Source organism: Amblyomma maculatum, chromosome 5, assembly GCF_055883805.1.
Source record: "Amblyomma maculatum isolate TAMU_Amacu chromosome 5, ASM5588380v1, whole genome shotgun sequence".
NCBI lineage: Eukaryota > Metazoa > Arthropoda > Arachnida > Ixodida > Ixodidae > Amblyomma > Amblyomma maculatum.
The window spans coordinates 160167645-160183615 of NC_139348.1; the positions used below are offsets into that span (position 1 = coordinate 160167645).

The 15971-nt window shown below is 44.7% G+C and overlaps 1 protein-coding gene across 1 annotated transcript in view; it reads right to left on the minus strand.

Annotated features, from left to right (window-relative positions):
• LOC146190120 (uncharacterized) overlaps window positions 1–15475 on the minus strand; it is a 33599-nt gene extending 18124 nt beyond the window's left edge. The window contains exons 1-3 of the mRNA XM_084605421.1: window positions 15471–15475; window positions 15048–15169; window positions 4086–4256 (exon numbers count right to left, since the gene is read on the minus strand). Of these exons, the coding sequence (XP_084461547.1) occupies window positions 4086–4256; window positions 15048–15169; window positions 15471–15475 (298 nt within the window). The remainder of the gene's footprint in view (window positions 1–4085; window positions 4257–15047; window positions 15170–15470) is intronic.
• Window positions 15476–15971: the final 496 nt, after the last annotated feature.

Here is a 15971-nt window from a genome sequence, read left to right on the forward strand (position 1 = left end):
GATGTTTGGGCTAGTTGGTGATAATCCATGTTTAAACAACAGCGAAAAAGGACCGAGACGAGTGGGAGGAGGCACACAACGACGGCGCAGACAGTTGTAAGTTCAGCGCCGTCGTTGTGTATCTCCTTCCACTCGTATCTGTCCTTTTGCGATCGTGTTTAAACATGGAGGTATTGCTAGCCAATCCGCCTTTTGCGCGAGTTTTCTGGGCATGCGCGAAGTCGTAGCGGCGACCGATGCAAACACATTGAGCGGCGTCGACGGCGTTTCTCGGCGCCGCCAGTGCACGGGGGCTGGCGGCACCGGGCGGCACGGTGGCCGTCACAGGCTTGGCAAAGCGATGTCAACCCCATCTGCCGCGTACGGTTGCCACTCTCTAAGCGCGCCAAGATGCAAGACGCGGTTTTTCAGGTTTCCTTCGCCGAGCCGCGGCCAACAACGACGTGAAGCTACAATTAGGGCCACCAAGCGTCAAGATGTGAATGGCCGACCTTAGCTACCTACTGCGTACTCTCGACTGTGCGAAAAACACTTCGTTACAGGTATGTATGCATCTAAAGGAAATGTGCATAATGAAAAGTATCTACCGGAGTTTGCACCAAACCTGTAATCCACCAGTGATAGCCGCAATGAGCATTTGTTCGGCGCGTCTGATGGCGATGTATTTTGTCGCTTGTTTTCTTTATGTGCGAAGGGGCCGGGTAGCGCAGATATCGCAGGTGGCTGTGTGCGCTAGACCGTAATATTTAGCATGTTTTATCGCGACTGCCGCCTGACTAAAAAGAAAAGAAAAATTGGGGCGTTTGTTGTGATGCACCGCCGTTCGCGAGCCGAGTGGTTGAGCTGGTCATGAGGCTCGCGAACCGCAGTGCATTAAAACGCCGTATCTTTTTCTTGTTAGGCAGTCACGATAAAACATGCTAAATATTACGGCCTAGCGCACAGAGCCGCCTGTGATATCTAAGCTACCTAACCCTTTCGCACATAAAGAAAAGAAAGGACAAAATACATCGCCTTCAGGCCCCGGCGCAACTAAAGCAATCACGCACCGAAAACATCCTCATTGCAGCTATCCCTGGTGCGCTACAGCCTGGGTGAAAACTCCAGTAGGTACTTTTCATCATGCATATTTCGTTTAGATGCATACATACCTGTAGTATCTGTGTTTTTGCCGCTCGGAGCATATGACGCACTTGACATTCTTGCACAACGCACAGTATTTTTTTTTTTAAATTAAAGGCTCGCCTTCGTGCACGCCAAAGCATCCGGATTTTGTTCCTTTGGTGTACGCAATCAGATACACTTCGTTTGGGAGCTTGATAATCGTCGTCTACGTCCAACCGTTTGCAACGGCAAGGAAACCGCCTGGCACAATAACTGAGTCTCCTGGAGGGTTCATGCTCGTTCACTTGCAGAGTGGATCGCTCTGGACGTAGAACAGGGTTGGTTCCTGACCGAGATGCGCATCCGATATGTAGGAGATTCACATGTGTCACCAAGTTGTTGATTCCGCAGAAATCGCGGCGGAGGCAGAAATGAACGTTGGAGATCCTTTCACAACAGAATGACCATTCTCTGCGCACAGAGAACCTTTTCACCACTGCGACCACATCCGTTCTGACTCCTGAGGCCAGAAACCGGCTACAGCTCTGAATCATCCATTGCCAGAAAAATGCAGCGCGTTTCCTGCAGGTGTGCATTCCGGCCGGGACAATGCCCTTTTCACGGGGTGTGTATATGTGCCTCTCTGCCGATCTTCGTGGATGAAATCCTATAGCTGCACGGTTGTAGATGACGCGAGGAGGAAGCGACGCCGATTGCACCATGCCGGCGCCGCGGTGACCGCATTGTGCTCGGTAACTCAAGACACCCCGCGCATATGCGCCGCTCAAAGTCACAGGAGACGATTCCACCTAGCTCTGCAGCATCAACAAACTCCTGGCTGCTTTGCCCTTTGAGATCCCTCTCTTCCTCTCTCTCTGCCCCCACGCTCTCCTGTCTGCCGAAAACCTGCACGCTGAGAGCGTCTCATTCTGTCACGTCGAACACGGCCCGCGCTGCACGCTCTTACAATACGAAGATAGTATATGCGTACGTGCGTTATGAGTGGATTGTGAAAACGCTCTACCTTCCCCCATACTGCGTGAACATGATATGCTGCAATCACTGTCACTACTTTCCGCTCCGAGGCCAAAAAAGGGGGGAAGCTTTCGCTTTCTACCAGCGTTGGCGTGGCCATTTCGTATGGTGCGCTTTCGCGTCGTCTGCTACACTGCCGCTCAATGTGTTTCCCGCCCGCTCCCGTATGATGGCGCCACATCCTCGCGCAAAAGGCGGATTGGTCGGTTGGATAGCATAAGCTGAGCTTCTATATATATTGCAGTAATTTTTTGGGCTTCTAATACATCTTATCACCCTCTGTATATGACCTATAATACAGAAGATAACGACGACGGGAAGCCACTTCAGGCAGTCACAAATTACTAAAAGCAGAACAGATTTGAAATTGAAGTTTTTCACTCTCCCGTCTGCGCTCTAAACGTATACAATATTTTTGGTGATATAAAATTTGTTCTCACTCAGTCAAGATTACTCTTACACACTGAGACACCAATAGGATTTTACAAGTTATTCTATCATTCTGTGACTCACTTGTCATCACTAACAGCTTTCCTCAAAAGGGATTCAATTACAACTTTGTGCTCCACACTCTGAACTTTCACTGCCTTCCGCCTTCTTTCAACAGAAGGCACGCTAAATTTGCCGCAGTGGAAATTTAACGTTTACATTCTTTATTGTAATGACTGCCCTCAAGGTGAAGTTAGTAAATATATTCGGCAACAGTGCAAGACAAAGGGTGTGAATTTTGGACTTCTTTCCGTGAAAGAGTTTTACGTTTTGCCGGGTGCTGAATAAGAAAAAAAAGACAATCAGGGAAGGGTGGTAGCTGTCTCGATATCGTCACTATGACAGTACAGACACGGATGCCAGGAAGACATCAGACAATTCGATGACTGGCCACCAAAAATGCGCAGCAATCTTGAATTGGATGTAACAAGTTGGACGAAGGGTGCTCCTTGAGACATATGAGCGCTGATATGATAAAAACACAGCAGAGTAAACAACAAGGAAGAAATGCGCACACCGACAGGGACCATGGTACACTGAAAACTTCTAGTAACGTTGCTGAAAACTGACATTCTAGAACCGCGCACCTTAGAGGGCCCCAGAAATGCTACTTGCGGTAATATTCTAATGCAATGAATCTATAGAGGTGGTCCTTATAAGTTTTTCGGTCAAACTTGAAAGCTTTGCGTGGAGCGCGTAATTTCTAAATAATTTTTACAATGTGCTCCAAACGACCGATTGGGACGACACATCCATCGGCGTGCCGCGGGCAAACCTCCCATTTGACATCACATGGGCACATTGGAAGCTCCGAATTTACACCGGCGGGACGGGGAGTGATGGGCGACTTTCTTACTTCCTTATCTTGCTCGCCGATATGAGCTTAGTGGAGAATAGAGAGAAGGAGCATCATTTTCGGTCGCCCATATACTCAATACTAAAAAAGGTAGCTTAAAAATGTTTGCGTTGCGGTGACGATTGATAGGATACCTATTGCTCATGCGCATTTACCAGTTTTCGTAAATAGCTTTTCATGGTCCCTTTAATTATTCTCTCTTAGCTTCATCTGCCTGCAGATAGATGAAGTGGAGAGAGAATAAGGAGCACGGATCTAGAATGATTCACTTGCCAGTGCAGCATTGTCCTTGTTTGTGCATTTGTTTCTTCGGTGTTGTCTGCTGTGCTGTGTTTTTATCATGTTTGACCAACTAGCTCAACGATCCACTGTATTATATGAGCGCTGACTACAGAAACATTATCTGCCAATAGCACAAATGGCAAAAGAATGCATGTGATAAGAATCTTACAAAACAAATACCCCCCGACTCCTGCTCAGAATCCACACGTATATAATGGCGTTCGTAGTTGCTGCGCGTTTCTGCGTTGCTACTCGAACACTTGGCACTGATTCAACGTAGCCCTCTGTTGTCTACCCAGCAACAGCCGGGACTCTGTACCTTGGACGTTCACGTATGGCTTTCCGCTGTTCTCTGCGCGCTCGATGGCCATAGGTCCGGTGTAGATGACGTGTGTGCAGTGGGTCTCCAGCGCCTCCCCAAGCTTCTCGGCTCCCCGACCGTTGGTGGCGCACAGCAGAACATTAGGCGTCACACGAATTGGAGAATCGTCTGCGATAACAGCGACATTTAAAATCACCCGAAAACATGCTCTTTAACCTCAAAGTGCGGCAGCGTGAGCATTGCTTCAGCAACGATTACAAGAAAGGACCAATGTGAGCAAACAACGCCACAGAGATGTTACGGCCCTTGAGGAGTACGGATTCTCGTGTTGTCCGACATGTTTTATGAATGATTTATCCCCATTTACCTTGACCTTATTTTTTGTCCTACCAATATCCCTGTAGCAACTACTCTTTAGCAGAAATGTTTGCGACAGGACTGATACTTTGGTATTGCCAAACGTGACCAGGGTGAGGTCATTTTTATGGTCTGTTCATTAGCAAGAGCGCTCTCAAAGGTTTTCTCGATAAAAAGCAGAGTGCATGAGATCGAACTCTGCATCTTGGCGCAGAAATAATGCAGTTGTGGTATCCAGGACCTCTATTAGGTGTTCGTGAATAGATCATCGCGCAGAGTATCCAGTTGTCAAAATGTTCAATATATTCCCTAAGTGCTTCTCTATAACTCTTTTCTTTTTCCGTCCGCGTAAATGGAATATTCCTAATGTAGTCATTTAGGTTACCATAAGTGAATTCTTTTTCTGTTTTCATTTTTTCACTGATTGCCCTATACTTCGCTCTCTGCCACACAGAAGTAATGGACATTATTTTAGTTTGCTGACAATATGCGTTCAAGGCGGGGACACCAACGGACAGCAACTCTCGTGGTATTCGCAATAGGACTGCTAAAGGTGCCTAAATAGTTGTTTCTTTCGTTTATCTCCTACCAAAGGAATGAATGGTTCTTATATAAAACAACAAAGGCGTAGCAAAAGGGTTGCAGCACATCGGGATTTGAACAGAGGATTATGTCGAAAAAGCATGTCAGTGAAAGCATTAATGGGACATGTCATATGACGTTAAAACGAGAAAATGTCATCTGAGAATAACTTTACTTGTAAACGGTGTGATTAAATGCAATTTGTTTCGCAGACGCTCGGCAAGTACTAGTTAAAGGCAGATAATTCTGACAGGCGCACTTACAGTAGGTCACCCACTTGCCCTCGTGCCATGGCCTTCCTGTAATCGTATCAGGAAGAGGAATACCCCAAGTGTGAACAGTTATTTATGGCACTTGGAAAGAAAACAGTTAAACCATGTTTTAATGGTGAATGGATAACGAGGACCGTTTGACGACCACCCCACGTTAATGAAAAAGCTAAAACAAGACGTTGTTGAAGGAGCATTGATCTTTCCGGCATCACAAGTGTTATCTACCTGCTCATGCTCACTCCGTGAATTTTCATCATCGATCGGTTCCTTCAGACCTTTGGCACCCGCTCTACTCTAGTTTATTTTAGGGAGCTTTGCGACGAATTTAGCTATGTTATAGAATGCAGAAGCCACAGCCTATGGAGGCGCTACGCTGTTGGCATATTATTTTCCTCGCTCTTGCTCTATTATAAAAAACTATTCTACTCGGAGCTTCTCAATCTGATCAGTGTTCTCAACAGATGTGCATTGTAATGAAAATAGCTTACCAGAATAAAAAACTACTGAGTCTCAAAAAAAGCTGTACAGAACCATGTCAACAATACAATATATTTTGTAGGCCCGACGTCTACGATAAAACTTCTGTCGTAAACGTCAGAATTTCCTGCAGTTCTGTAGTATCTGCCAGTGGCACTCTTTTGTAGTTCTGTAGTAATTTTCTGTTTTAAGTAGAGAAATTCCTGTTGTCACAACAGGTTAACTCTTAAACACCGCACAAAAATTCTGTCGTAGCAACGGAAAAGTGTTTGTAGTCTTTTGCGACTTGCTAACCATATTGAACACCTTTAGGAAATAATTGTGACTGTCCATGCAAAAAGACTTGACAGTTCCGAGCTGCAAGGCCAATTGACATGTACCATTATATCGCTTATTTCGGAGTGCCATGATGGTGCGGCCACTCCTTGATGTTGATTACAGATGGAATCCAAGTCACGTAGGCCATTAGCTGCTCATTATTCGATGTGTATGCCACGGAAAAAAGCACTCCAATGCTCACAGCAATTACGACCACTAATATTGGCGACTTAAGGCATTCAAAACGTATCGCAGTGTGAAATAGCCCAACCGGTTCAAGAACTCTACAAGCCCCTGGGCTTAAGACGTTTCACTTTTTCGTTGCGGTTTGATTCCACATCTTTTCCCCGTGTTTTCATGTGTCTTCTTTATTCTGTATTCATAATATAAGCGACGTAGTACTCTCTTGTTGTTCTCTAAATAGAGCAAGAAAGTACCATATTTACCTATACATTTCCATAGTAGCCGTGTCTATCTGGGGATATTAATTCAACGGTTTGTGACATCCTTAGCTAGTAAAGCCATAGCTGAAGTCCTTCAGTAGTGTCCTCCAAAATTGGTCATGAAGCTTCCACATAACTCAAATAGAGGTTGTTTTGCTGTCTGGGGTGAAAGATACGCTATGTTTGAGGCCACATGATGTGCACGGAGACCAGCAAAACAGCCGGCCTTTGCGAAGGATGACATGTGGTGATATTTTGGTGGACTTCAAATTTGCACTTTATTATGTGTAGCCTCTGCGGAAAATGCTGCGTTGAGCCACGACGATGGATACCAAGCATTTGTTGCGCGCAAGCGCTAGCGTGAGCTGCAGGAAAGCGAACGATAATGTGTCGTCTTTCGCTTCATCGAGTGACATGTGAACGACGCGGAATGCTGAAATCGAGCACGCCACTGCAGGGGTCACGTGGTGTTCCCTTCAACTCTCCAAACATCAGCGCACACAAAAAGCATATAGACTTGCGTGACATGATTCACATAGCCTTGATACATTAGCAGAAAGAGCTAGACGCAGTCGGAAGCTCAGCAGTCATGTGGGCCTTACAGAAGCGAGGTGTTGAAGGGGAAAATACAAATATCTTGGAGTGCACCTTCAGTTTGATCTAACATGGCATCACCATATCGACCTCACCCTAGCTGCTGCTAACCGTTCACTTGGTCTTCTTAGACGTACTCTCAAACACGCTCCTATCCATGTTAAAAAAAAAATTATAAGGGTTCAACGCTGCTGAACCAAATATTGAGCGAAAGCATTAGCTGCGGGTGACTGAGCGTTCTTCTTCTTTTTCTTTTTCCTCGGCCCACATATAAAGCCTGCTTTAATCAAGCCGTAAGAACGCGCCTTAGTGGAATATAAAGGTAACGTGAATTCCAGGGTACTAGCAGGCTGATTCTGACATAACCGTCCCATGTGAAACAAGAGACTCAAGTTGGCAGTTCCTGCCAGCCCACGTGGGGTGTGACGTCACAGCGCCACGTGGGTAAGACTTGGCTACCGGCCGCTGAAGGCTCGAAACCTAGAGTAGTATTGCTTTCGCAAAAACTTGCTTATATCACTCTAATACGCCCTAAAATTTAATATGCCGCGGCTATTTGGGACCCTGATCAAGCCTAAGTTATCGCCAACATCGAATCCTTGCAGGACTGTGCTGTGTGTTTTATTTTTTCAGACTACTCACCTTTCACAAGCGTCAGAGCATTAAAACAACGTGCTGAACTGGAAGACTTATCATGTCGTCGTAAACACGCTCGGTTAACACGTTTCCATAAGCTTTATCACCATTCACTACTGTGCAGTGATTTGTTTCAGTTACCTGCTGTCATATTTCTACAACTTGATCATGCCTTCAAAGTTAAACACGCAAAGTGTCATTTATCATCTTATACTAATTGATTCATACCTCGCACTATCATTGAATGGAATAACTTGCCATCGCATATCGCTACAGAAACTAACTAAAAAAATTCCAAGAGCTATTTCGCTGTGACGGAAATGTGCAGAGTATTTTGCTGTTGTTTTTCTTTCTCCCTTTTGTTGTTATACCTAATATTTAGTTAATGTTTCTTATTGTAATTGTTGTTGATAATTGCATTGTTTCTTTTTAATTGTATCACCCCCCCCCCCCCCTATGTGCCTTTAGCGGTAACCTCAATAAATAAATAAATGTATAAGTGCTGAAAAATCTACACAAAATAGATGTATCGGCCTATTTCTGTCACTTCTACGCCGTGGAGAAAGATAGCATGTTGTAGGGTTTTCGTGTTTTCAAACCATTCGAGAATTTGTGGGAAAAATAAATTATAGACTGATATTTGATGCGCGCATGCCTGTTATATCTTCAAGTACCTATGTGCTATAAGATAACTATTCCCATTGGATAAAGATTGCTTGTTTACTGAAGGAGTTCCTCTAAGGAACAGTTCTTTCAATTATTAAAAACATCCCATATAGTAACCGCTAGCCTTCGCAGCAGAAATCGGCTGTGCCAAGTGACTATGCACTAGTTGCAGACGCAGTCATCGCCCGGAGTGCATACAGACTTGTCGGAGTGCATACAGACTTGCAATCGCCTCTTTATTCGTCTGCTCAGCTGCTGAGCTCCTTCACATTTTTGCCAAAGTGTGCCACGTGTGCAACCTTTCGCCTTGAACCGTTACTGCGAAAGCATAGGGGTTGCAGAGCCGTAGCAATGCTTCCCATAGTCGTCACGAAACAGCCTAATAAACAGTAAGAAATTCATACAAGCGTCTTTTTAGCAGTAGCTTTTGCTACAATACTGAAGTGCCGGCTCATCAATGTTGCCCTTTTCCTGGCTTCTGCGCTCCTAGCGAAAGTTTCTGTCCCCGTAGCAAACGTTCTCTGGGGCTTTGTGACCAGTAAGAAGGTAACTATTTTAGCACCGCGTTCTATTACTTGCTCAGCGAGGATGGGAAGAGAAGGCAAAATTTATTAATGTAATGTAATTACGCGGGTAATTCACTCAGGTGCGGCAAACCATTGGCAAATACGACCCTCCGGGCCTGACCAATCAGCCAGCGCTGAAGGAGGAGCTCTGTGTGAGCAAGCTTCGTCTCCCACTGCTCATAGCCAAGAAAGATGAGAAGAACTATGGCTGATATCAAGAGAAAAGGAGACTGATTGTAGACACAATTTTTATAACCACTGAAGATAACGTGCTTGATTGTGTTTCTAAGGCGAAGTAATTGTTGAATTAGCTAAGGTTTACGCCATGGTTCTCAACGTCATCAGCCGGGAGTGCACCGGGAGTTCATGTAACCCAACCTTGAGGACGTCCACTATTGTCTCCCATTGACATATCTATGCATGCACGTAAGGACTTTGTTATACCGCGAGCGTTACGCAGAAAATGATCGAGCGAGGAAGCTTCTTATGACATGAAGACTGCCGCAACCGAGGCTATATATAATATTTGTGTGTGTGTGTGTGTGTGTGTGTGTGTGTGTGTGTGTGTGTGTGTGTGTGTGTGTGTGTGTGTGTGTGTGTGTGTGTGTGTGTGTGTGTGTGTGTGTGTGTGTGTGTGTGTGTGTGTGTGTGTGTGTGTGTGTGTGTGTGTGTGTGTGTGTGTGTGTGTGTGTGTGTGTGTGTGTGTGTGTGTGTGTGTGTGTGTGTGTGTGTGTGTGTGTGTGTGTGTGTGTGTGTGTGTGTGTGTGTGTGTGTGTGTGTGTGTGTGTGTGTGTGTGTGTGTGTGTGTGTGTGTGTGTGTGTGTGTGTGTGTGTGTGTGCGTGTGTGTGTGCGTGCGTGCGTGCGTGCGTGTGCGTGTGCGTTTGTGTGCGTGTGTGTGGGGGGGGGGGGGAGGGGTTCATAGGTCAGTGTCCCTAAGCGACTCGGACAGTGAGGGAAACCGTATTTTGACCACCGGGGGTTCTCTAGCGTGAAATAACATCGCTCAGTGCACAGGAGCCTTGCTTTTCGCCTCCGTCGAACATCTGCTGCCGGAAAACGGATCGAACCCGCGTCCTTGCAATCAGCGTCTATCGCCTTCAGCACTCAGCCACCGCTGATGGGCTATTCTGATTAGGAGACAAGGCTAGAGAACTGATGAGCTCATGACACTGTAACAAAGTCAGTAGTCATCGAAACTAAGACTAGCTTATGGGAAAATAATGTGCTATGAACGGCAATAGAGTAGTGTTGCCACGTTTTCTCCTGAGAGATATGTTGTAGGAAATAGAGTAAAACGCGAACCACCAGCTCGGATTCCGCCTGCAGCAAATGGATTTGTTTCGCATTCTAATCAGTTATCTTTTAGGCAAAAAACGGCCAGATCAAACATTTTTTTCATTAATCAGCACCACAAATTAGAATCGAGAAAGGAATTCTAATGTGCTTTCCTCAGTTTCCGCGGCTCATTATTCGTTATCATGCGATGTTATCATTGAGTGGAAGGTACCTGTATTCGCCGTCTGCTCCATGTCCTCGCGAGCTGGAAAGCAAAGGAAAATTGCATTTGCTTCAGAGTTTCCGACACACGGCTGCTTTAGACTCAAAGAACCGCTGTACTCCACGGCTTGGTGAAATTTTTAATCACATAGTGCGCCACACGAAACACAGCTTCTCCTGCAGAGGATATGCGGTATACGCGTGCAGACGAATGTCAAATATAAATGTAGAGTCACAATTCTTCCTCCACCAGCTTGTGTCATTTGTCTTTGTGAGGTCTCTGTCGCTTGTAATGAGTGTCCCTCACCCAATTTGCCTTGCTCAGTATCCAGGGGCAACGTCTTCTAAAAAAAAAAATCCTTTTCTCACTAATTCTCTCCAGTTCTTTCTTGATCATCCGCGTGCTGTCTCCTCTTAGGAGTAGTAGATGCATTGCAGTGTGCAAACCGTGACTGCTTTCGTCACCGGCACGCACCGGCGTTATGCTGAACCCAAAGAAGAAGCTGACCCATCTCTTGGTGTTGGCTTCATCTGACGCTCCACTGCAAGATCCGCGTTAGCAGCTCGAACCTTCTGAGTGCCTTAAATAAACGTACTCTTACAATATTCTGGTAGGTCAAGGGGCATGAATACAGCTTAATTTCAAGATGCGCTTCAGTAATCACCACTCCGTTCCAGGTGAAGAACGCAACATTCAAAACTTTTCTCATCAAAATCTCAAGTCTGATATGATTAGCTCATGCTGCCACGTTAAATACAACATTAATAACGTCAAATTCAAGACTCGTATTGTTAGAACGCAGATTACAACCCAGCGAAGACAACGGACGCGGAATAAGTTGACAGGAGGGAGCGCGGAACTTCTTCCTTGTTCGTTATCTTCGCTTGGTTGTAATGTGCACTCTAATAGTAATCACCAACTAGCCCACCTTTGTCTGTATTCGCATAAACTAAACTATTATTTAAAAAACGACCAGCTACTCACATGGATAAGGGCACACTTCTCGGACAGTTGTCAATTTGTCACTAACATCTAACAGTGTCATCTAACAGTACCGGGGTTGTGTCTGGCGTCCCCCAGGGATCTGTATTGGGTCCACATTTTATTTTTACTTTTTATTATGTTACAGGTCTTTCAATCCGTGTGAAACTGTACGCGGATGATTGTATTTTGTACAAAGAGGTGCCTTCAGTTGATGACCAAATCTCTAAATAATAATTTCGCGGAAGTGATTGCGTTCCGTACTCGACTTTCGTTCTTAAAACTGTTCCTGTCCACATGCTTGCCGCTCTTGGAGTACGCGTCGGTTGTTTGGAATGGCACGTGCAAATCGAACTTGGACAAGGTTGACAGAGTACAAAAACAAATGTTTTACGGATATTTCATTATCACTTTACTTACGCAACTTCTTCATCTCGCTCCACCAGGAGCGCCCAACTGAATCTTCCTTTTCTTCACTACCGTCGTGTCAGAGCTGATATTTTTTTTTTTGTGTGTGTGTGTGCAAACTCCTTCATGGCCACATTATGTGCCCTCAGCTCTTACAGTACATCCTACTGCGCGTTCCACGAAAGAGCGTGAGGAAATTCAGGCCATTTCAAGTTTCTCTGTCTTTTCATTCCCATTCCTCTCTGGACAGAATGCAGTGGTTATTTAACTATTTTTGTCCTCACATTGACATCTTCCAAAACTCGCTCTGTTCATTTATATTGGATGTTCGTAGCGTTGTATTCTAAATAGTACTTTATCACATATAACTCCCACTTTCTAGCCTAAAATATTGTATTTACTTCACTTTTTGCTTTTTCTCCTGTTCAATGCTGCCTGTAGCTTGAACTGCTTTTTGTCCGTTTTTTATTTATACTTTAACTTTAAACTTTATATTCGAATATTACTGTCCCGCGTTCAATTCTATTTCTTTATTGTGTTTTCTTGTATTTCTAGCCTGTGTTTTAAGTGCCACGCACTTGTTGCACCTGGAATGATTGTTTATTTTATGTATATTTCTATATTACTGTAATCAATGTCAGTTATTTGTTGTTTTTCTATCTATCATTTGTTTTTCTTTCGTGATGTGCTCAACAATTCTCTCACTGTGTATATAAGACATGTTACTCATTGATTTCTTCTTTTCCGTGACACTTTTCGTCTCAGTTTCATTTCATGTGTTATTTATTTCTTCTTTTGTGTTCTGTCTGTATGTGTAAAACATGTGTATGCATTTTCATTTTTTTTTTATTTTTACTGCAGCACGAAGACCACATGGTTGTCCCTGCGCACATTAAATAAAGATTTATTGATTGATTGATTATTATTATATTTTTTTAAAGTGCCTGCAAATGTTATGAAGTTTATGGATTTGACTTGTGTTTATATGCTTGTATTTCGGTTTTTTCCCACCCTGCTATGATCTGTACTGGATCGCAGTATCTATAAATTAGGTAAATAAAAATCCCGGGAAATTCATATACCATTATTCATGCTAAGTAAGACCCTCCTCGTTTTTGACAAGCGATCGGCATAGCGGCGGTAGTTGCAAATTAACTATATTTAATTAAAGCGCAAACCGTTACCAAGCCACATATCACTCGGAGTAGTTCAGGAAATCACGAGGTCTATGAAAATACACAGTTATGATTTCTTGTTGAAGCACTTATCTTCATCAACAAAGATATTGGCACGTCTCCCCGAGATTTTTTTTGCTCAAAGATAAGCACTTTTTCCCGATAAGCGAGAAGCATTTGAAGCACAACTGCCATCTGCTTACTGGCTGCGGCTCCCGAAGAAGCAGGCTTGTCGAAGCGAAGCGGTGATGCTGGAGAAGAAGAGCGTATGATGCTGTATTAGAACGCACTGTTTTCAGGCTGTAAGGATTAACTGCCCTCAGAAGCCTTTTGGAGAACGAAGACTTGTAGAACTCGAGTTTCCCGCTGCTTACAGAGGGATCATAGGGGACTAGTCGATGCTATCAAGGTAACTTTTGACGAGCTCCCAAGCCGATGCTGGTATACAACGAGCGGCACAGCGACAAGTCTCGCTTTTCACATCACCCTAGGTGCCTTAGTAAATATTAATTATTCTTCACCACGCGCCTAGTAACGAAACGTATAAAAAAAAAACATGAAACAACACACGAAATATGCGAAACAAAAATAACGAACCTCGGAAGTGATTGAAAATGACAAGCTGAAATCAGCTAGTAACGAGTGAAAGGGGCACCCCCTCCACTGTTTGCATCAAACATCGCGTTAACAATTGTCCCTATGCAGCTGTGCACAACCCTGTTCTTAATACGACAGTTAAAGTGCTTGTGGGCGCACCGTGGCATCCGTGCCAGGTTTGATCCCTGCAATCTTCTTTGCTTCTTCCTCTTCCACCCACAATACCTGATTAACCCTGTGTATTTGCCCCGTTTGGTTCTCGGCTAGCATACGTTGCGAATTTGGTGTCTCGCTTCGACATATTTTTTTTTTCTTCTTCTACTAAAGCACTGTACTTCTTTCTTTGAGAAATTGTAATTTCTCATTTCTTCGTGCCCGATTGTGGTTGTTCGCGTAAACACACAAAGCGATTCCACGTCCTTGACCCGACTTTGGTAAGAAGCATTCAGTGCTGCCTTCTTATTGAAAACTATCGCTCATACATAGACAGCTCGAAAGAACAGGCTCGACAATTTATACATACATTCAATTAAACTCGAGGTTATAGCGTATACTTACGTGCTGACATCGGTGAGCCTAGGAAGAGATGGATTACAAATACTGTGGGTGCGAGGAAAACAGCGCTTCTTCTGAACTGGGGGGGAGACACGAGAGACGATGTTGTTGTTGTTCTTGGGTTGGGTTTAATGACACATAAGCAACTAAGGCTATCATGCACCAAACACGAAATGTATTGTGTTTATGTTAAGAATACGAACTACAGATATCAAGGACATTACAACTTGTTTAGGAGCATTGCCTCTTCTAAGAATTTAAAAACACTGGATGTATCGACAATTGCATCCTCTCCGAGGAGCAAGGCGGTTATGAAACAAATAATGGAGCATAAAGGCTCTTTGAAACGCAGAATTTTCATTGCTGTTTTGCCAAGCAGGGAAACCAAATGTTGCTATGTTGGCACATAAGCAACTGAAGGTAAGCTGCATACATGCAGGGTATCTTCCAAAGCGCCGAAGATATCGGTGAACAAAAATAAGGTTCGTACTCAGCACAACCTTATGCACAAGAAAAAAAGATGGACAAAACAGGCCGCGAGTGAATGCCACCCTGCCCTTATGGGCACGCCGTAGAAATGGCTAAGATAGCGCGTCGAGCGGTCGCTGTAATTGGTTGTGCGAATAATTATTTTGGAATGGTAATTTATAGGGCCCACGCACAGTTTTTCACTTTACCTCAGGCGCTAACAACTACCACGTCTAAATATTCTTACAGTTATTACAATATAACAATCAGGAATTTTTAGAGTGTCCCTTTTAAATAGTCGCTTTTAGCTTCAGTGAAACCCCTAAGCCTTGAAGTATGGCGGCATCGTAACAATGTCGACGTACCGGCGTACATGAAGAAGGCGGTGACGGCGATACTCAGCAGTAGAAAGGTGGCCAGCAAGGCGGCGGTCATCCACCGCAGCCGGTACTCGGCGCTCAGGCGGTCATCCTTCTCAGTGTCAGGCCTGCGCCCCCGCGTAGCTTTTATTGGCATTAAGTTGTATTTCCAGCTTGTCAGCACAAAGCTTACGCACTCTGAGCGCAATTTCAAAGCCTACGGAGGATAAGCAAACGGGCTCGCAGTCCTTCGCAAACTGTCGCCGGCAAAGGATTACGAGAACGGGATGAATACCCTGATGTTCGCCGTCCCACGTCTTCGAAATATTTCCAGCTTGCACAACTCACACACTCATTCCCAAGCCAGCATCTGTGCGCACGCGTGCTTGCATGTATGCATCAGTGTGTTACACCACGGCTAGCACTTACCTCATGTCAGGCAGTGTGTGAGCAAGTGCAGCTACGTAACCCAGCGGTTCCGTATCCCTGACGAAGCTGCCGGAAGAGGACACCACTGTTAGTACTTTTCACTTTTGTGTCTTTTTATTAGGCTGCATAACTTTGTCAAATGTTTCTTTTCCTTTAGATAAATATTTGAGAGACTGGCTTATTTGTGTAAAGCACGCTTGGAGCCCGGAAACTATGGATGAAATTGCATAGTGCATCAACCTCCGGCCTTTTCGCAACGTCATCTGAAGTAACTGCCGTTTCTATGCTTAGTGCAATATATTCGCTCGAAACGTAACGCAGTACTGAATAAGCAGTTACACGATTTCTTGGCAACTCTCAACCCCCCCCCCCCCCCCCCTTCCCGTGTGGCTCTAGCTGTAGGTCTTTGCAAGGAAGGGCATCTTGAAACCCTTCCTTTTATTCCTTCGCTCCCCGGGAAGCTCAGTCCTCGCCACGTGGAGTGGAAGACCAAGCCCTGGC